Here is a 23,043-nt window from a genome sequence, read left to right as displayed (position 1 = left end):
GTGCCTGGCCGCTGTGTCTATCTGGATGAGGACGAACAAGCTGAAGATCAATCCCAACAAGACAGAGGTCCTCCTGGTCGATCGTAAACCTGATCGGGGTATAGGGTGGCAACCTGTGTTGGACGGGGTTACACTCCCCCTGAAGCCACAGGTCCACAGCTTGGGAGTTCTCCTGGACTCATCGCTCACGCTTGAGGCTCAGGCGTCGGCGGTGGCCGGGAGGGCTTTTGCACAACTGAGACTTGTGCGCCAGCTGCGACCGTACCTCGCTAAGGCTGATCTGGCCGGGGTGGTCCATGCCTTAGTCACCTCTAGACTGGATTACTGCAACGCGCTCTACGTGGGGCTGCCCTTGAAAACGGCTCGGAAACTCCAATTGGTCCAGCGGGCAGCAGCCAGAATGTTAACTGGGGCCCATTACAGAGAGAGGTCAACCCTCCTGTTTAAGGAGCTCCACTGGCTGCCGTTTGTATTCCGAGCCCAATTTAAGGTGCAGGTGCTTACCTACAAAGCCCTGAATGGTTTGGGACCAGCCTACCTGCGTGACCGCATCGCTGTCTACGAACCCACACGCTCACTCTGGTCATCTGGAGGGGCCCTGCTCATGATCCCGCCCACGTCACAAGCGCGTTTGGTGGGGACACGGGACAGGGCCTTCTCCGTGGTGGCCCCCCGCCTCTGGAACGCCCTCCCGAAAGACCTCAGACAAGCCCCTACACTGGCAGTCTTCAGAAAGAATTTGAAAACCTGGCTGTTCAAATGTGCCTTCCCAGACTAGGAACCCTATGTGCCTTCTCTGACTAGAAACCCCAGTTCCAAATCCCAGAAGCACTTTAGTCAGAACCAAGACCACCACACACTGCACACCGCACTTATATTATAATCCCATATCCCTCCGACACATCAGCATTTTTAATCCTGTACCCCTACTCCGGCCGGCTCAGTTTTTAATAATGTCTTGTTGTATTGCTATTGTATTTGTTTTTCTGCTTAATTGTTTTTTATTTGCTCGGTATTGTATTGTTGTATTGTGTGGGCTTCGGCCTGTTGTAAGCCGCGAGTCCTTCGGGAGATGCTAGCGGGGTACAAATAAAGTAATAATAATAATAATAATATTAATAATCTCAACCAATGGCTGATACCAAATGAGAGACTCCCCCCTGGGCACACAGAAGACTGGGCGACTTGGAAGGCGCTGAACAGACTGCGCTCTGGCACCACGAGATGCAGAGCCAACCTTCAGAAATGGGGCTACAGGGTGGAATCGACGACATGCGAGTGCGGAGAAGAGCAAACCACTGACCACCTGCTGCAATGCACCCTGAGCCCCGTCACATGCACAATGGAGGACCTTCTTGCAGCAACACCGGAAGCACTCCAAGTGGCCAGATACTGGTCAAAGGACATTTAACCAACTACCAAACTCACAAGTTTTGTACTTTTCTATTTGTTTGCTTTGTTCTGTTAGAAATGTAATATAATGGACTGGTTGCTCTGACACGACAAATAAATAAAAATAAAATAACTATGTAGACACAGTAAACAAATAAACTGTCCCTTTTTGGAGCAACTTATTGACTGATATTCATATTTAGAGCCCTTGAACGGCACCCAGCTTGTCAGAGGTGCTTGATGAACCATATCGCCATTGAACCTAATACAAACACTGAGCCCCCTGCAAATGATTTAAAGCCACTTTTTTATTATTCAACATTTTATACATAATAAATACAAAGTTTTACAGCCAATATAAAGAAAGCTCCCAAGGTTCTGCTTTCCCGTGTATTGACGCTGTATGTACATGGTGATACGTTCTATTGCATGCCCTGTATGAAGTTTAAAAAGGAGGCGCGTTTTTTTACAACTTTCTTCTCAAAATAAAAATTAGCAGCTCGTACAGAAAATAGTCTTAAAATATAACCAAGGAGATTCTTTCTTCTTCTTCTTTAAATAACACTTTCTGAATTTGGAGAGTCTGGGGAAGGGAAGAGAAGACAGAGACAGACAAAAAGGAAAAGAGGAAAAACTGGCCAACCCAAATTGGATGCGTGGATAATAATATTGGCAACACTTAGGGGGGTGTTTTTCCACCCTGCACGAAGCATCTAAAAAGTTTTGCAATACAGTTTGTTAAAAAATTGTTTTTTAAAAAAAACTTAAGAATAAGTTTGATTTTTAAAAAAGGACCTCAAACAGATCGACCGAACAGAAGGTGCGAACCCCCCCCCCTTCCCCACAAGAGACTCTTTTTTGCAGAAATCTGCCGGAGATTTGGCAACTGCTGCAGACGATGCCAGGGCGCTTCCAAGAGCCTTATCCTTTCCCAACCCAATGGAAAGGAAGAAGTAGTAGGAAAAAAAAGGAAATTGGCAAAAAACCAAACAGTCGCATTTCCCAGAGTCTATTTGTGCAAAGTTTCAGATGAAAAGCCTTGTCGGACGACGTTTCCGCGAAACGCGGTTGTGGAATTAAAAAGAGGAAAGGTGTTGCCGTCCTTTAGGCCGCAAGATGGGAGGAATAACAGTTGGTACGCTCTACCCGAGTTTGAAACATAATTCATAATTCCAGCCCTTTGGCTGTGAACTTTGAGGTGGGATTTGGTTTGTGAAAGGCTTTACGGGCCAGAATCACTGGGTTGCTGTGAGTTTTCTGGGCTGTCTGGCCATGTTCGAGAAGCATGCTCTCCTGACGTTTCACCTCCATCTATGGCAGCCACCATAGAATCATAGAATCAAAGAGTTGGAAGAGACCTCATGGGCCATCCAGTCCAACCCCATTCTGCCAAGAAGCAGGGATGTTGCATTCAAATCACCCCTGACAGATGGCCATCCAGACTCTGTTTAAAAGATTCCAAAGAAGGAGCCTCCACCACACTCTGGGGCAGAGAGTTCCACTGCTGAACGGCTCTCAGTCAGGAAGTTCTTCCTCATGTTCAGATGGAATCTCCTCTCTTGTAGTTTGAAGCCATTGTTCCATTGCGTCCTAGTCTCCAAGGAAGCAGAAAACAAGCTTGCTCCCTCCTCCTCCCTGTGGCTTCCTCTCACATATTTATACCATCTGTATCATCTGTAAGGGAAATGGGGGGGGGGGTCTATAAGAATGTAGGAATTGGCCACCTTGATTAATACTGAATGGGATAGCGGTTTTCAAGGTCTGGTTTCTTAGTGCCTGGGGGAATCCATTGTTGGGAGGGGATTAGTTGGCCCATTACTGCTCAAGCAGGGAGCTTTGAGATGGTTGAACAGAAGCTCTCCGAAGCTCTAGGTGCTCTTACTGCCTATTACAGGGAAAACCAGCTGATCCCTAATCCATCTAAAACACAGACATGTGCCTTTCATCTCAAGAACAGACAAGCATCCCGAGTTCTGAGGATGACCTGGGAAGGAATCCCACTGGAGCATTGCAGCGCACCCCAATACCTGGGAGTCACTCTGAACCGTTCTCTGACCTACAAGAAGCACTGCATGAACATCAAGCAAAAAGTGGGTGCTAGAAACAATATCATATGAAAGCTGACTGGCACAACCTGGGGGTTACAACCAGACACAGTGAAGACATCTGCCCTTGCGCTATGCTACTCTGCTGCTGAGTATGAAAGCCCAGTGTGGAACACATCTCACCACGCTAAAACAGTGGATGTGGCTCTTAATGAGACATGCCGCATTATCACGGGGTGTCTGCGCCCTACACCACTGGGGAAATTACACTGCTTAGCCGGTATTGCACCACCTGACATCCGCCGGGAAGTAGCAGCCAATAGTGAAAGGACCAAGGCAGAGACATCTCCAGCTCATCCCTTGTTTGGGTATCAGCCAGCATGTCAACGACTTAAATCAATAAATAGTTTTCTAAGATCTACAGACACACTCACTGGAACACCTCAGCAAGCGAGAGTCCAAAAGTGGCAGGCTCAAACCCAGAACCACAACCAATGGCTGATACCAAATGAGAGACTCCCCCCTGGGCACACAGAGGACTGGGCAACTTGGAAGGCACTGAACAGACTGAGCTCTGGCACCATGAGATGCAGAGCCAACCTTGAGAAATGGGGCTACAAAGTGGAATCCACGACATGCGAGTGTGGAGAAGAGCAAACCACTGACCACCTGCTGTAATGCACCCTGAGCCCTGCCACATGCACAATGGAGGACCTCCTTGCGGCAACACCAGAGGCACTCCATGTGGCCAGCTACTGGTCAAAGGACATTTAATCAACTACCAAGCTTGCAAATTCTGTTATGTGTCTGTTTGTTTGTTTTGTTCTGTTAGAAATGTAATACAATTGTCTGGTTGCCCCTGACACGATAAATAAATAGTTGGCTCTGATTGTTTATTGTCTGGAATTCCCATTTTTTGAGTGTTGTTCTTCATTTACTGTTATGATTTTATGCTAAATTGCAACATTCACACTTGCCTCAAACATACAAGAGTTCTTTCTCCCACCCTGGACATTATTCCACATTGACCTAGTTTCCAACAGACCTCATAACCTCTGAGAATGCCTGCTGTAGATATGGGTGAAACGTCAGGAGAGAATGCTTCTGGAAAATGGCCAGACAGTTCAGAAAACACACAACCACCCAACTTGGTTTACACTTTGCCCCTTGCCTCCTACTCGGAGACCATTGAATCAGAAACACAATGTCTTTTCCCCCTTCTGTGTCTTCTTTGCCTCGTCGTCACTTACCATGAATCTATTCTTCCATCAAAATCAGAGAAAAGAGCTTCCCATTTCCTTTCCCAAATACAGACAATTCCTTGTATCCACCCGAAATAAACTGATTGCTAAGAGCTGCAAGGGCACCGGGATTTTGGAGCCTGATTTCAAGCTGGAAGCCCTCCCTTCGGTCCTGAATATCCGAGGGTAGGATGGACCTACTGCTCTCAACACCTTATGTGTAGCATCAACATCGCCATCACATCTTTTGACCCAAATCTCTTCCAAATACATCTGTACATAGAATCATTGAGTTGGAGGAGACCTCAAGGGCCATCCATTCCAACCCCATTCTGCCAAGAAGCAGGAAAATCGCATTCAAAGCACCCCCCGACAGCCTCTGTTTCAAAGCCTCCAAAGAAGGAGCCTCCACCACACTCCGAGGCAGAGAGTTCCACTGCTGAACAGCTCTCACAGTCAGGAAGTTCTTCCTCATGTTCAGGTGGAATCCCCTTTCCAAAAAAGCAAAATGAACGAAAGAAATGCCCCCGTCACCTTCGCCGAAACTCTCCCGTGTGCGGAAAACCCTACTACGTCCCACTTCTCTGGGTCTGAGCTGGCCCTATAGGCTCTTGTGTGGAGACTTCTGCTAGGACTATCCGACGCTAAAGCTAGACACCACACGTTCGTACTCTAAACATTAAAACTTCTTTTAAAATACTCTAGCTGGATGTTCCAGGGCTCGAGATACACCATCAACGTCCGAGAGTAAACTATACAGCCATAACTGGGAGAAGGAGTGAGCCAAATACCAAAAAATAATAATTAAGGGGGGGATTTTTGATGGGGAAAAAAAAGGAAACCAACGGCTATTACCGGCTGTACAATGAAAATCCTGCTTATTCAGTTTTATCCTAAGGAAAAATTGAGCTCCCAGTGGTGCAATTGCTGAGTTTTTGAAGTCGCTGACCAGAAAATCGGCGGTTCAAATCTGGGGAGTGGGGTGAGTTCCTGCTGTTAGCCCCAGCTTCTGCCAACCTAGCAGTTCGAAAAAAAATGCAAATGCGAGTCGATCAATAGGTCGAAGGTAACAGCGCTCCATGCGGTCATGCTCGCCACGTGACCTTGGAGGTGTCAATGGACAACGCCGGCTCTTCGGCTTAGAGCACCAACGCCCAGAGTTGGACACGACTGGACTTAATGTCAGGGGGGAACTTTTACCTTTACCTATCTAAGGAGTAAAAAACCATGTTGTTGCGACTAATGTCAGCACTTCTGTAGTAGATAACTTTATTACTAAACGCACCGCATAAATATCAATACAAAAGGAACGTCCGCGTTCGGGTTTTCCCGGTACTTTTGGAAGGAAGAGGTGCACGTCGAAGAAATCGGCCTCGTACGAGCCGTGGAGCTTTCCCTCCACGTGGAACCATTTCCCGCCCGTTGAGGGCGGACGGAGGAAGGCGGAAAGAGAGAGGGACGGAGAGGAGCCAGCCTCTCCGGACATTTACACTTGGGTGTTCCCTTCTCTATTCCATACATTCTGATTACGAACCTAATCAGATTAAGTAACGCTACTTGAATGGGAAAAGGAAAGAAAGAAAAAACTTGAAACACATTCCTATGGCAAACAGTAATATACTGTACTAATGCACATGGTATACGTATGCTATGACTTCAGGCCGGTCTACACGCTGGCTCTCCCCGTACAAAAACGCGACGGCTTGCCTTTTATTGCCGCCAAGTTCAGCGCCACCAAAAAGCGGCAAGGACACGCTTCGTGCCATTTGTTGGGAGAGGCTTCGAGGACGTAGCCGTGGCCTCTTTGCGGACTGGCCCTTTAAGCGGCCCACGGAAGAGGGGACTCTCCAGAGCCTCCCCCACATTCAGCTGCAAAGGCATTTATATTCCTCTGTTTCGGCTTTTGTGCTCAAAGGAGGAAGGGCGGCAGAGATATAAAGTGAAACCAAAGGACAGCGACAAATTAAAAAAAGGCACAAAAGAGTCATGACGATGGGAAGAAGAGTCCGCCACCGTGCGTCCCCATGTTTCTGGGAAATCCTCCCGCTTCCCCCAGATCGATCTTTCGCAAGTCTCTTCCGTCATCCAAAAGGTGCCCAAGAAGGAGAGCGGAGGACCAAACATGGACAATATCCGGTCTTGATTGTAGCGCTACGAGGCACAGTGTCCCGTTGGGTCACACCAAAGTGATTTCCACATCCTCGATCTTCTCTGTGGGTCTGCGGTGCGGCTGGGTCGGAGGAGGAGGGGCGGCCCGGACCTGAAAGAAACACAAACCAAGTAGTCACATGCGCAAAATTAGTTTCTCCAGTTTCATTCGTTTCTTTCGTTCCTTCGGAGTGTTGTAGCTCAGCCAGCTGAGGATGAGGGGTTTGGTGTAGCTCAGCCAGCAGAGGATGAGGATGAGGGGTTTTGGGGTGCAGGGCCCGCAAGGCCTGATGCTTCTGGAGATGCTCAGACAGAGGAGACATTAGAACAGGATGGTGTTTCCCACGTTGGGAGAACGGAGGGGGTCTTGGGTGATTCTCTGTGTGAAAATGAAACTGTTTTGCAAGCTAACAGGCAGAGAAGGGAGGGTAGATGGAGAATTAAGGCTGCTTCTGTGGGGAAAGGATTCCAGGTGCAAACCTGGCTTTGGGAAAGTGAGACCAAGAGAGACTACCCAAGGCCAAAGGAATGATTCTCTGTGTGAAAACGAAACTGTTTTGCAAGCTGACAGGCAGAGAAGGGAGGGAGGCTAGATAGAGAATCAAGGCCGCTTCTGCAGGGAAAGGATTCCAGGTGCAAGCCTGGCTTTGGGAAAGTGAGATCGAGAGAAACTACCCAAGGCCAAAGGAATGATTCTCTCTGTGAAAATGAAACTGTTTTGTAAGCTGACAGGCAGGGAAGGGAGGAAAAGAGGCTAGATAGAGAATCAAGGGTGCTTCTGCAGGGAAAGGATTCCAGGTGCAAGCCTGGCTTTGGGAAAGTGAGACCGAGGGAAACTACCCAAGGCCAAAGGAGTGATTCTCTGTGTGAAAATGAAACTGTTTTGCAAGCTGACAGGCAGAGAAGAGAGGAAAAGAGGCTAGACAGAGAATCAAGGATGCTTTTGCGGGGGAAGGATTCCAGGTGCAAGCCTGGCTTTGGGAAAGTGAGACTGAGAGAAACTACCCAAGGCCAAAGGAGTGCTTTTATGCACTGTTGTCCTTCATTAGGGAAAGAATATTTTTCGATTCTTAGATCAAGCAATGTAGCCAAAAGAGCAAGGAACTTCTGCCTTGGTTCTCGCTTCAAGCCATGTCCTGGTCAAGTTTTGCTTTAAGTCTTGGGGATTTTACCATGAACTCAAGCTCATGTATTGCTTTATGATTCCTGGATTAGTTAAGCTGATGTTTTGTTCCTTGTTTTTTGGATTATTCAAGCTCATGATTATACCCTGCTCTTTGGATTGATGTTTTTGTTTTAACCTTTGCATTGGAGATTTATCTCTGGCTTTTGGGACTCTTTTTATCTTACCTTTTGGAACTTTTTTTACTGTGTGTGCTTTTTCAATAAACTGTTTATTCCTATGTTTGGCTTCCTGGTGAGTGCTTGTTAACCGCTTTGAGTCGCCCAAGGGCTGAGAAAAGTGGTATATAAATGAAGTAAATAAATAAAGTAAATAAATAAACCCTAGCTGAGGTGCAACATGGAAGCACAAAACGGAAAGGCCCCTCCAGGAATGAAAACAAACTCGAAACGAAAGCAGGTGGGAGCGGGTACTGGCTCCAAGCTTCTTTTTCGGCATCATAGCTAAAGAGAAGAGGATTGAGCTTAGGAAAATCTACTTGCCGGTGCTTGGCTGCAGGCCCTGGCAGGCCTGTGGAACAAGGCTACTGGCAAACGTGATGGAGGGCCTACTATACTTCTAATACGTGGGCCTACTATACTTCTAATTCAGTTTGCATCTCGCCCTGGAGCATTGAATCTGCTGACTTGCCCCCATGGGCATCAATGCAGCCGAAGGACATTTCCGAGATCTTGTGTCTGCATGGGAAACTTACAGGTCTCAATTTGCCATACGAGGTGCTTTCAGGAAGAGGTCGCGGCGGCTGGGAGAATCCGGGAGAGTTTGAAGTGAAGCTGTTTTCTGAAACAATGGAAAAACAAACCACCGTATACTTCAGGATGAAAATAGCTATATACATTGATCTTAAAGAGCAACCGAGTGCCCATGAGCTTGATGGAAGCTGAGCAGGAGATTTAGAGGTGAGGTGAGGAAACCTCTATGGCTAATATCTTGTTTTCCCCAAAATAAAACCTAACCAGAAAATAGACCCTAGCATGATTTTTCAGGGTGCTCGCAATTAATCCGTCCCCCATCCCCTGCCCAAATAAGCCCCGGTTCGTTAGCCAAACAGACACATTTACCAGTAGTACGGTACAACCTTTGTAACACATGATGGACGTATTGTATTACAAATTAATAACATTAATATATAAATAAATATAAATAAATAATATTTTTGAAATTAATACTTACCGTATATACTTGAGTATAAGCCAAGTTTTTCAGCCCTGTTTTAGGCTGAAAAAGCACCCCCTCAGCTTATACTCAAGTCAAAGTTATTTATTATTTTACTTTGTTATTATTATTCTTTTTATTACATTTATTATTTTACTCTTTGTTATTCTTATTACATTCATTATTTTCCTATATTATTATTATATTTAATATCTTACTCTATTTATTACTATTGCATTTATTATTTTACTCCGTTATTGCTGTTACTATTAGATTTCCATTATTTTACTATATTTATTATTATTATTACATTTATTATTTTACTTTATTCTTATTACATTTATTATTGTACTCATTTATTTTTATTATTACAATTATTATTTTACTCTCTTTATTCTTATTACATTCATTATTTTACTCTATTATTATTATTTTACTCTATTATTATTATTTTACTCTATTTATTACTATTGCATTTATTATTTTACTCTGTTATTACTGCTATTACATTTCCATTATTTTACCATATTATTATTATTATTACATTTATTATTTTACTCTCTTCATTCTTATTACTCATTATTTTACTGTTATTATATTTATTATTTTACTCTATTACTATTGCATTTATTATTTTACTCTGTTATTACTGTTACTATTACATTTCCATTATTTTACTATATTATTATTATTATTATTATTATTACATTATTTTACTATATTTATTGTTATTATTACATTTATTATTTTACTTTATTCTTATTACATTCATTATTTTACTCTATTATTATTATTTTACTCTATTTATTACTATTGCATTTATTATTTTACTCTGTTATTACTGTTACTTTTACATTTCCACTATTTTACTATATTATTATTACATTTATTATTTTACTCTATTTATTACTATTGCATTTATTATTTTACTCTGTTATTACTGTTACTATTACATTTCCATTATTTTACCACATTATTATTATAATTATTACATTTATTATTTTGCTCTCTTTATTATTGTAATTACATTTATTATTTTACTTTATTATTATTACATTTAGTATTGTACTCTTTATTTTTATTATTACATTTATTATTTTACTCTCTTTATTATTATTGGAAGGATACGTAAACACATTTACATTGAAGAAGGTTAGAATAATGATTTAATCAGAGTTGAACAGTTTTATCTTAAATTATAGACTTATGTAAATATTCAAAAACATTTAACCTCCTGATACATCAAATAATGGGTGTGTGTATATGTGTGTGTGCATGTGTGTGTGTGTGTGTGTGTGTATGTGTGTGTATATATATATATATATATATATATATATATATATATATACACCAGTAGCTGCTGCATTTCCCACCCCAGATTATACTCAAATCAATATGTTTTCCCAGTTTTTTGTATTCAAATTTGGTGCCTCGGCTTATATTTGGGTTGTCTTATACTTGAGTATATACAGTAATACCTTTGGACAAGAGGTATGCGTATGTAAACAGATGAACCCAATATTTATTGCCAGATGATTAATCCCGATACTTATTGCTGGTCAATCAATCAGAGTATAGACACAATGCATGAATAACATGCGCACTTGAAAACAAATGGATGTGGCTGTACATGAAAAAAATAAGACATCCCCTGAAAATAAGCCCTAATGCAGCTTTTGGTGCAAAAATTAATACAAGACCCAGTCTTATTTTTTGGGAAATACGATATTATTATTATATTTATTATTTTGTTTAAACCAGGAGATCTAGGCAGCTGCTTGCTACATTTCTAGCTGAATTTGCCTTTTCTTGAGGATATATACAGTTCAAATGTCATTGTCTTCCTACCATGTGTTGATGGAGATCTTGGGAAGTACTGGGAGCCTCTCTTGTCAGGACTATGGAAAGGGCTGGTGGGCGGCTGGTCATAGAGCGGCAGGGGAGCCAGGGAATTCTGGGGCTTGGGAGATGGAGATACCTGCAAGGAAAGAGAGAAAATGATGGGAATGACACTCTCCGGCAAAAGGAACCAAATCGTAAAAGCCAAGCTATGTCGACAGAAAACTTTATTTTCAAGGGCATCGAATAGCAGTGTGTTGTGTTCATAAAAATTTCCGTAATCTGGACCAACTTGTCCAAGGATTGGAAGTGAGGCACCAGAAAGGAGACAGTTAAACATCTTGCAAACTTAGGGATGGGAATAGCATGTCCATTCCAATGACACTGGACTCCCATCCTTATTCAGCACAGCCGATGGTGAAGAAAGCAGAGATTTGTAGTTCAATAACATTTGGAGGGGTTGTTGTAGGTTTTTTCGAGCTATATGGCCATAGTCTAGAGGCATTCTCTCCTGATGTTTCGCCTGCATCTATGGCAAGCATCCTCAGAGGTAGTGAGGTCTGTTGGAACTAGGAAAATTGGTTTATATATCTGTAGAATAATGTCCAGGGTGGGACAAAGGGCTCTTGTCTGCTGGAGCTAGGTGTGAAGGTTTCAACTGACCACCTTGATTAGCATATAATGGCCTGACAGTGACTAGAGCAAACTTTTGTTGAGAGGCGATTAGATGTCCTTGTTTGTTTCCTCTCTGTTGTTGTGCTGTTGTAATTTTAGAGTTTTTGAATACTGGTAGCCAGATTTTGTTCATTTTCATGGTCTCCTCCTTTCTGTTGAAATTGTCCACATGCTTGTGGATTTCAATGGCTTCTCTGTGTAGTCTGACATGGTGGTTGTGAGAGTGGTCCAGCATTTCTGTGTTGTCAAATAATATGCTGTGTCCAGGTTGGTTCGTTGGGTGCTCTGCTATGGCTGACTTCTCTGGCTGAAGTAGTCTGCCGTGCCTTTCATGTTCCTTGATTTGTTTTTGGGCAATGCTGCTGGGTTTGGGGGTCCCTCTGTAGACTTGTCCACAGCTGCATGGTATCCGGTAGACTCCTGCAGAAGTGAGAGGATCCCTCTTGTCCTTTGCGGAATATAGGATTTTCTTGGTGGGTCTGGAGATAGTTTGTATGTTGTGTTTCCTCATCAGCTTCCCTCTGCGTTCAGTGGTTCCCTTGATGTATGGCAAGAACACTTTTCCTCTGGATGGATCTTCATCTTCACTCTCGTGGCTTCTTCTCGGTTGTCTTGCAGCTCTTCTGATGTCTGAGGTGGAGTCTCCATTGGCCTGGAGAGCCCAGTTGAGGTGGTTCAGTTCATCTTGGAGGAGAAGGTGGGCTTCGCAGATTCTTCTTGCACGGTCTGCCAAGGCTTTAATGGTGCTTCTTTTTTGACTTGGGTGATGGTTGGAGTTTTTATGTAGATATCTATCTCCGTGTGTGGGGGTTTTCTGTAGACGGTGTGACCCAATTGTTGATCTGGTTTGCGGATGACTCGGACATCTAGAAAAGGCAGTCCTCCTTCATTTTCTTTTTCCATAGTGAACTGGATGTTTGGGTGGATGCAGTTCAGATGGTCCAGGAACCTGTTGAGTTCTTCTTCTCCATGGCTCCAAATGGTGAAGGTGTCATCCACATATCTGAACCATATCGTGGGCTTTTTTGTTGCTGTTTCCAGGGCTTGTTTTTCAAAGTGTTCCATGTAGAAATTAGCTATTAGCACACTTTCTCATTACTTTATTTCCCAGATCATCAGACTGGGCCACAGCAACACGTGGCAGGGGAGGGTTAGTAGAATTATAGAATCCTGGAGTTGGAAGAGACGTCGTGGGCCATCCAGTCCAACCCCTTTCTGCCAAGAAGCAGGAAAATTGCATTCAAAGCACCCCGACAGATGGCCATCCAACCTCTGTTTAAAAGCCTCCAAAGAAGGAGCCTCCACCGCACTCTGGGGCAGAGAGTTCCACTACTAAACAGCTCTCACAGTCAGGAAGTTCTTCCTAATGTTCAGATGGAATCTCCTTCCTTGAAGCTTTCTTGTAGTTTGATCAGCTAAAGCTAAGCCAAGGGGTCACAAATTGATCAGGCCAAAGGAGGGTCTGTCCTTGCATGTTTTCAAGGCAGGAAGTTGCAACCAAGTATGAGTTAGAGGATGCATCTGGTCAGAAATGCACCTCAAGCCGGACAGGGACAATGTGAACCCAAAGGCATCCTTGCCCAAAAATTCACTTAAATGGCTACAGCTTATGCTGCCAAACCCAAATAACCCCCCATATACTACTCTGCTCATTTCAGAGAAGAAAGGAAGGCAAAAAGGGGGAAGGAATCTTTTGTTTGATAACTTAAAACAAGGAAGCCATCTGAACAATAAAATCCCCACCACGACCACCAAAACCAGCCTGTTTTTCCAGAAGTGGAACTATAAGACGCCCTGACTCTCTTCATGCCAAGCTCTGTTTGATCTCACAATGCTCTACTCAGAGATTAATTGCAGGAAGGAGACCAAGAATTTCCTCTCTCTGCTTCTTTTTCCGTTTTGCCCCTCACCACTCCTTTCATTCTTTGGACCAACTATTGTTAACCAATGCGGGACGTTCAAAACGTGATTAATATTACATTGGCTCAACATAAACAAGTTCAATCAGAGTATTCCAAATCCTCCCATTTTAACTTCTTGGGGATTTGAAGCCTCCGTCAGAAACAGCCACCGTCTTGACAAGATGTGAACAGGATGCAGATCTCAGAACTAAACTGCATCCATTATTGGGTTGCTGTGTGTTTTCCGGGCTATATGGCCATATTCCTGAAGCATTCTCTCCTGACGTTTCATCCACATCTATGGCAGGCATCCTCAGACATTGTGAGGTCTGTTGGAAACTAGGCAAGTGGGATATATATATGTCCAGGGTGGGAGAAAAAACACTTGTCCGTTGGTGGTAGATGTGAATGTTGCAATTGGCCATCTTGATTAGCATTTAATGGCTTTGCAGCTTCAATGCCTGGCTGATTGCTGCCTGGGGGGATTCTTTGTTGGGAGGTGTTAGATGGCCCTGATTGATTCTTGTCTGGAATTCCACTGCTTTTTGTGTATTGCTTTTTTACTTATTGTCCTGATTTTAGAGGGTTTTTTAAATACTTGTTCATTTTCATGGTTTCCTCCTTTCTGTTGAAATTGTCCACATGCTTGTGGATTTCAATGGCTTCTCTGTGTATAAACCACCTAAACCAGGCTCTACAATCCAATGGAGACTCCACCACAGACATCAGAAGAGCTGGATTCCCCCAGGCAGGAAGCAGCCAAGCTTTGAAGCTGTAAGGCCATTCAATGCTAATCTTGGAGGCAATTTGCAACATTCACACTTGCCTCAAGCAGACAAAGAGTTCTTTCTCCCACCCTGGACATCATTCCATAGATATAAAAACCCAATTTTCCTAGTTTCCAACACACCTCACAACTTCTGAAGATGCCTGCCACAGATGTGGGTGAAATGTCAGGAGAGAATGTTTCTGGAACATGGTCAGACAGCCCGGAAAACTCACAGCAACCCGGTGATTCAGGCCATGAGGGCTTTCGACAACTGCATCAATTATTGTTTGTATTGCTATGAGAGTGCAAAGTGTTATCTGGGCATGCAAAACCCCATTTCTAAATTTACTATATTTGTATGCCGCCTTGACTCGCCTGTGGTCTGACAAGCAAGTAAATAAATAAATACATGTGGTACATTGGGTTGTTGTAGGTTTTTCAGGCTTTATGGCCATGTTCTAGAAGTATTATCTCCTGATGTTTCCCCTAGCAGCTGTGGCAAGCATCCTTGCAACCTCTGAGGATGCTTGCCACAGATGCAGGTGAAACGCCAGGAGAGAATGCTTCTAGACCATGGCCATACAGCCCGAAAAACCTACAACAACCCAGCGATTCCAGCCATGAAAGCCTTTGACAATACATTGTTTAGCCCATTGAATGATAGGGCCTTGTTTGTAATCGGAAGGCAAAATCTGCATACTAACCCTGTTCCTTCTGATATGCAGAAAACATGTGGATACTCTTCCCATATGCACGTGGTGCATATATGTTTGCACAGAGGTACCTAACAGAGGTGGAGCTAAGGGTTGTGGCCCTGCTCACGTGAAGAGAAAAACTGCTTCTCCTGTGTGCAAAAAGGACTTAAATGAGATTAAGAACAGCAAATGGCTTAAGAGTCAATGCAAACCCATCAGAGAGCGTTGCCAAATGTGGCTGCCTGCATGGAGAGCAAAAGGCAATCCTGGAAAGGCTGTTCATTTACCATCCAGGTAGGGCTAGCAGCAGCTGTGCCATTGTGACCACCAGGTTTGCATCTGGATTTGGTTCCATAACAATTCCATTGGAGGAAAATTATCTTTTTTCCTGTAGCCCCCTCCCTGAGTAAGCTTGAAATATGGTGGTCTTTGCAAGCAAAAGGTGTGTGCAGACTCCACCGTGCTGTTCTTTTGTGTGCGCATGCCTTCGAGTTGCATGCCATTAATATCATTGACTCGTTTCGACCCTTGTGGCCAAAACTCCTCCCATACCTGAACATCTGCAATGCACCGAGACTCTCCATTTTCCGAGGCCGTGAGCTCTTCTACCAGCACAGATGGGAAGACCCCGATGTGCCCGTTGAATTCCCCTTCCCAGAAACCGTCGTCATCCTGGTTCTCTTTATTCAAGATGCGGATTATGGCTCCCTCTGGGAAGGACAGCTCGTCGTCGGTCTGCCCCTCGTAATCATAAAGTGCTTTGACAAAACATACTAGGAAAAGAAAGGGAAAATGTCACAACATGAGATTCTGGAAACGAATCTGAAACACATCAGGACCTGGGTATGCTTTCTAGCAGGCCCGTAGCGAGGGGGGGGGGGGGTTAGGGGTTCAACCCCCCCCCCCGAAATGTTTCAGATATTTTTTAAAAACCTGGTTTACTCATGAATTTTAACTGGTTAACCAAATCCCCATGCTAAGTCTATGAGATGCAAAAAATCAAGAGTCCCTCCAGAACTGCAAGCACTATCTCAAGCAAATATTAGCAATTTATTCACACTGTCATTACTTGCAGCAATAGCCAATGTAGTTGTTCTGGCACAGCTGTACCAGGAGCTCCAACTTTATTTGCTTTGTATTAAATGTTTGCTTGCAGTCCTAGGTTTCAGGGACTCTGCAGATAGGTGGCTTCTTTGGTTGCAGTCATAGGGCAAGTCACCTGTCCATCATTGTTAAGTTTTGGTCCCGCCCCTTGCTCAGGGCAATTGGGAAGGGAAGGGAGCCATTTTTAGTTAGTCTCAGCAAGGTAAGCTTATGTATAGGATGTGTGCAAGCTTCCCCTGTACAAAAGCTTAAACCCTTAAGACTTTCCGGGGGAGAAAGGTCTTAAGAGTCTCCAAAGAATTTCCAGGAAAACAGCCCTAAAGACCAAAGAACTCCAGCTGGAGAACATCTACTGCCTTGCTGGTAGGTCCACTTGGCGTTCGAGACGCAGTTCGACCTGGTAGCGGAGCCCACATCAGTAAGGGTTAGATTACAGTCAGCCTGGGAGAAGTTAAAACGGGGATTTTCCTTTAAAGAAGAAGTTATTGAAGACAGTTGCCTGTCCTTCGTGGGCAAGATTAGGAATTCACCAGTTGCCTAAAAACTTGGAATCATTTGCTTAACTTTACTGAAGACAAGAGAAGTTTCTGTTTGATTGTTCATTAATAAAAGACTTTGTTGTACTTCTCAAGCCATCTAAAGACTGTTTGTGGTGGAAACCTCTGAGAACTTCCCTTTAGGCCCCCTGGCTTCCCACTGGGCAAAGGTTGCATGTCCTGTTCTAAAGACAATTATTTACAGGCCCAACGCGCGACAAAACAGTAGTGAAGCAACCAAGTTTGCGGGGGTGGGGATGTTGAATGCTCTCATTAAGGAGTCCAGACTTGGTGGAGGTGGTTGACAAGGGCGGAGCTGTAGGCTATTGAAGGCTGCTCTGCCCCCTGCTGTGCTCTTTGCTTCAGCGTGAGCTAGGAGGCAGGTTTCAACCCCCCCCCCCCCGAAAATTTCAACCCCTCCCGAAATTTTTTTTGGCTACGGCCCTGCTTTCTACATCATGTCTTCAAACATGCCTCCCACTTCTTGGTCACCTTAGGCGGCGGGCAACCCATCTATGACTTCCACAGGTCATTTTGAGCATACTGAATTCTGCACACAAATCTAACCAAACACAACAATAATAATAATAATAATAATAATAATAATAATAATACTGATAACAACACTTATTTCTAAATAAAAGTGGAGCTCTAACCCTTTGGTTTTTCTTAAAGAAGAAGACAGATAAGAATTGAAGGAGGAGTCTAAAGTATTGATTGATTTCCTCCTTCAGTTCTTGTCTATCTTCTTCTTAACTTGGAGAGAACTAAAAGAGGTGCAAACCACTCTGGGAGCAAAATAATCTAAATAATATAGTTCCAACTAAACTACAACCAGTTATGGGGGGAAAAAAATAAGTAAGCAAATGCTTAACTGAAAAAAAAAATGGAATTGGGATATCACAACCAGGATAAAACTTTGCAAAATGAAGATTTTACCCAAGATTGAGAACCACTGATCTAGAGCAAACTTGCCTAACATAACAAACTTTAAGAAGTGATGGAGTTGTTTTTTTTTTGGGTTAACCTGGCACAAGATGAGTTGTAGTTCACCCACAACCTTATGCATTTTGTACAATTAAGAATTGAATTTTTCAAATAACCCGAGCAACACCGGGTACCTAAACTAATTTTGTATAAAAGTAGGGAACTAACTCGTGGTTCCACTCTGGACTTGTTAGATTGGCCTACCTCCAAAATGGCCTCATCATTATGTATTTATGTTTTGAAATGGTTGCTTCCAAGTAGGAAACATGGCAGCCAAACCCTTAAGGAAACATCCTTGCAGTCTTCAGGACCCACACTCACCACAACCTCAGGTGGCCCACTTACCACTGGAGTCTCCGTTGAGGCTTCCCGAGACGAGCTCAGCTTCCGTTGAATTGCTGGAAGTATGAGACCGGCTGTCCAATGCCGCCAGCGACTGCAACATGCTCAAGAGACTGTTGGAAGTCGGGAACTGCAGATACTTCTCTGGCACGTAGCCCACGTGGCCTGCCTTGTTTCGTGCCTGCAGGAATTGGGAAGATTGAAATGACTGAAAAGGAGGCACATATATGAACAACCATATCTATTCCTATTCCATCCACTTTGCGCAGCCATCACCACCACTGCCTCCCGCTCCGCACATGCCACAATGACAGGAAAAAACCAAATGATACCTTTACCCAATCTTCCATATCTCCATCTTCAATCACTTCCAGAACCTCATGTTCCTCAATGGTTAACTCATCTGGCTGCGAAGCCTGTGGAGTTAACAGTCATAGACATCGGGAGTAAATACTCAATTTTCAAGTAAGAGAAAATTCCCACAATAGGTGAATTTTACTACTGGGAGGGTCACTGGCCCCAAATCTTTGTCTGAAGGTTACATGTAAGGCACACCAGATCAGTCATGTGAATTCAGGCCAAAAGGCATCTCGTTTTTGGGTCCGTTTCCATCTGATCCCTCATTTTGTTTACCAGAAAGTTACCTGAAAGGGCAGGGGAGTTTTCAGGGTCATTCGGCAGAGATTCGGCCAATTGGCCACAATGGGAAACTTTAAAGCAGGCATGGGGAACCTTCGGCCCTCCAGGTGTGGTGGACTTCAACTCCCACAATTCCTTGAGGCCAAGGTAAGCCTTTGGGGCGAATGCCGAGCCTCAAGGAATTGTGGGAGTTGAAGTCCACCACACCTGGAGGGCCGAAGGTTCCTGACCCCTGCTTTAAAGCAATGGTTCCCAACCTTTGGGCCTCCAGGTATTTTGGACCTGAGCTCCCACAATTCTAACATCTAGTAAGCTGGCTGGGATTTCTAGGAGTTGAAGTTCAAAACCTCTGGAGGCCCAAAGGTTAGGAACCACTGCTTTAAAGGCTCAATCATCGGCTATTTTAAGGACTGTCTACATCGAACCTAAAGCTGGCTGGGATTTCTGGGAGTTGAAGTTCAAAACACTTGGAGGTCCAAAGGTTGGGGACCACTGCTTTAAAGGCTCAATCCTCAGCCATTTTAAGCCCTCTCTTCATGAAACCTATCTCAGTTGTAGACCCCATTTACAACCGTAGGCCTGCCAAGTTTCAAAACAATTCAGCAATATACTGATTTTTTAGAATTATTTAAAGTTTTAACCATAACATTTTCAAAAAATAAGGCGAACTGCAAGAGAGGGTTCTGGGAATTGTAGTCTCCGGTTGTGTCCATTTTCAGCCAATCAGAATATGGGCATCACCAGGTTTTTTACTGGCTGAGAGACACAATTCAGCAATATACTGATTTTTTAGAATTATTTAAAGTTTCAAACATAACATTTTTTAAAAATAAGACAAACAGCAAGAGAGGGTTCTGGGAATTGTAGTCACTGGTTGTGTCCATTTTCAGCCAATCAGAGTATGTGCATCACCAGGCTTTTTACTGGTTGAGAGACACAATTCAGCAATATAGTGATTTTTTAGAATTATTTAAATTTTTAACCATAACATTTTTTAAAAATAAGGCGAACTGCAAGAGAGGGTTCTGGGAATTGTAGTCACTGGTTGTGTCCATTTTCACCGGAGTATGGACATCACCAGGCTTTTTATTGGCTGAGAGAGACACAGAGAAAAAAAACTTCATCTCCCATCATGCTCCAAGAGGAAATTTCAATGGCTACCCTATGCTAGTGCCATTGAGAAAGCGAGTTCTCCAGTTCTCTCTGGAGGAAAAGAAAAGGAAAAACAGAGAAGACTTCTTTTGCTAGGGAGAGAAAAAGACCACAGATTCTCCCCGCCTAAGTTATTTTGTGGACTTAACTCTTTCCAAAAATATCGCCTTTCTGAATTTGTTTCATTGGTCTTTTTGTCTCTCTATTCCCCTTTCTGTTTTTGGAAATTACGCGAAAATGGCCATCCGAAAAGGACACATCTTTTCGTTATCGGGCCCAATTCTACACCAGATCCCTTGGAAACTACCTAGAATGGAAGGGTAATTTTGTGGCCAAATATATCGCCTTTCTGAATTTGTTTCATTGGTCTTTTTGTCTCTCTATTCCCCTTTCTGTTTTTGGAAATTACACGGAAATGGCCATCCGAAAACGACAAATCTTTTCGTTATCGGGCCCAACTCTACACCAGATCCCTTGGAAACTACCCAGAATGGAAGGGTAATTTTGTGGCCAAATATATCGCCTTTCTGAATTTGTTTCATTGGTCTTTTTGTCTCTCTATTCCCCTTTCTGTTTTTGGAAATTACACGGAAATGGCCATCCGAAAACGACAAATCTTTTCGTTATTGGGCTCAACTTTACACCAGATCCCTTGGAAACTACCCAGAATGGAAGGGTAGTTTTATGGCCAAATATATCGCCTTTCTGAATTTGTTTCACTGGTCTTTTTGTCTCTCTATTTCCCTTTCTGTTTTCGGAAATTACGCGAAAATGGCCATCCGAAAACAACAAATCTTTTCGTTATCGGGCCCAACTCTACACCAGATCCATTGGAAACTACCCAGAATGAAAGGGTAATTTTGTGGCCAAATATATCGCCTTTCTGAATTTGTTTCATTGGTCTTTTTGTCTCTCTATTTCCTTTTCTGTTTTTGGAAATTACACGAAAATGGCCATCCGAAAATGACAAATCTTTTCGTTATCAGGCCCAACTCTACACCAGATCCCTTGGAAACTACCCAGAATGGAAGGGTAGTTTTCTGGACTTAAGTCTTTCCAAATATATCGTCTTTTTGAATTTGTTTCATTGGTCTTTTCTCTCTCTATTCCCCTTTCTGTTTTTGGAAATTACACGAAAATGCCCATCCGAAAATGACAAATCTTTTCGTTATCGGGCCCAACTTTACACCAGATCCCTTGGAAACTACCTAGAATGGAAGGGTAATTTTGTGGCCAAATATATCACCTTTCTGAATTGGTTTCATTGGTCTTTTTGTCTCTCTATTCCCCTTTCTGTTTTTGGAAATTACACGGAAATGGCCATCCGAAAACGACAAATCTTTTCGTTATCGCGCCCAACTCTACACCAGATCCCTTGGAAACTACCCAGAATGGAAGGGTAATTTTGTGGCCAAAAATATAGCCTTTCTGAATTTGTTTCATTGGTCTTTTTGTCTATCTCCTCACCTTTCTGTTTTTGGAAATTACATGAAAATGGCCATCTGAAAACGACAAATCTTTTCGTTATCGGGCCCAACTCTACACCAGATCCCTTGGAAACTACCCAGAATGGATGGAGTCCTTCTTCCAATATAGAGCCATAACATTGAGCTAACTTCCCTCCTGGGGACAATGCAGCCAGGAATGGTAAAAGGCATATATATAGGCTTGGAACCACCTTCCTAGGTGATATTTAGCACCTAGGTGAGTCTAACAGGCAAAGAATTAAGAGCTTCAGGAAACCTCAGCCGTACCTAACTTAGGACCTTAACCTTGCATGTGAGTATGGGTCAAATCTGTCCACAACCATTCTTGGTATGCTACCACCCCTTTCGCACAAATGTTCCCAAATGAAAACCTCTCAAATTCTGAACCCAATGTCTTCATCCCAATTCAGATCTAAAATGGGTAACCATTCTTCGCAGCAATAGAATGTTTCCTGAACACGAAGGAGACCTCATCAGTACCAAAGCCTGTATTTTCTCACCAGTAAAGCCCTGACATCTTTACGCACCTTGTATGAATATACAACTTTGCAGGTCAACGGATAATTTCTGAGTGTCCCAGAAGGACTGGAACTGCTGTCGTCAAAACCATCCATGCCATCTTCTAGGTCTTCTCCTTCCTCCCTCTCTATATCAACAGTTAGCTAATAGGAGAGAGATTGGAAGAGAATAAGCACTCTGGATGAGACAGGTGGCTCCAAAACCAGCTTCATCAATCAAGGTAATTGCTCAGTCAACAGAAATTAAGAGTAGAAAGGTATCAGTTTCTGATAAGGATAGAGAGTTGCAAGAGATCACAAGGTCTATCCAATCTCATTCTGTCATACAGAAGCACAATCCAAGCACCCCTGACAGATGGCCATCTAGTCTCTACTTAAAATCCTCCAGAGAAGGAGCCAAGCCACCTTCCATCTTATCCATAACCATCTTGAATGTTGTTAACAGAGGCCAATCAAGGTTCTAACAATGTCTTGATGCAATAGCCCCCATTGGCAAAATGGGTTAAACACCAGGACTGCTGACCGAAAGGTCAGTGGTTCGAATTTGGGGAACAGGGTGAGCTCCCGTCTGTTAGCTCCAGCTTCTCATGCGGGAACATGAGAGAAGCCTCCCACAGGATAGTAAGACATCCCTTGGGCAACATCCTTGCAGACAGCCAATTCTCTCACACCAGAAGCAACTTCCAGTTTCGCACATGAAAAAAAATTGCTGATGCAAAAGAACATTAAAATTTATATGCATAGAAATGTAGAATCTCTGCTACCATTCAAAGTGGCAATGATTTGTTCACAGAGCCTATATCAGGTACAAGCAAACTTTCTAACTTGAGGGCCACATGGTGGATCAGAGCAGGGTGCGTGGGCCGGAAGGGTAGGGGTTCTCCCTACCCTTTCCTACCCTTCCTCTTCTTTTCAGAGGCAGAAAGGGAAGGAAAGACAGGAAAGTTTGGATCCCGAAAGGGCCATCCAGTCCAATTCCCTGCCACGCCAGAAAGCACAATCAAAGCACTCCCAATGGACAGCCTCTGTGGAAAAGCCACCAGAGAAGGAGACTCCACCACACTCCCAGGCAGTCTATCACACTCTCCAGGAAGTTCTTCCTAATCTTTTCAGTGGAATTGCTTTCCCAGCCATTTGAACCCATTGCTCCCTTGTGCCCAAGTCGCTAGACCAGCAGAAAGTCAGTTTTCCCCTCCTTACTCAATGCAACACCCTTTTAAATCATGAAACATGGT

General features: G+C 43.5%; 1 protein-coding gene across 2 annotated transcripts in view; it reads right to left on the bottom strand.

Moving 5' to 3' along the window:
- Positions 1–1,682: 1,682 nt before the first annotated feature.
- Positions 1,683–23,043, bottom strand: part of FCHSD2 (FCH and double SH3 domains 2) — a 304,170-nt gene continuing 282,809 nt past the window's right edge. For both annotated transcript variants that reach the window (XM_060771259.2, XM_060771260.2), the window contains 7 exons: positions 21,818–21,952; positions 18,345–18,428; positions 18,016–18,193; positions 15,596–15,816; positions 11,013–11,142; positions 8,704–8,789; positions 1,683–6,938 (listed from right to left, as the gene is read on the bottom strand). In XM_060771259.2, coding sequence (XP_060627242.2) covers positions 6,855–6,938; positions 8,704–8,789; positions 11,013–11,142; positions 15,596–15,816; positions 18,016–18,193; positions 18,345–18,428; positions 21,818–21,952 — 918 coding nt within the window. In that variant the 3' untranslated portion in view covers positions 1,683–6,854. The remainder of the gene's footprint in view (positions 6,939–8,703; positions 8,790–11,012; positions 11,143–15,595; positions 15,817–18,015; positions 18,194–18,344; positions 18,429–21,817; positions 21,953–23,043) is intronic.

The sequence above is a fragment of the Anolis sagrei genome, chromosome 3, assembly GCF_037176765.1.
Source record: "Anolis sagrei isolate rAnoSag1 chromosome 3, rAnoSag1.mat, whole genome shotgun sequence".
NCBI lineage: Eukaryota > Metazoa > Chordata > Lepidosauria > Squamata > Dactyloidae > Anolis > Anolis sagrei.
Note: the sequence above shows the minus strand (reverse complement) of the source record. Positions and strands in the feature narration are given on the sequence as shown.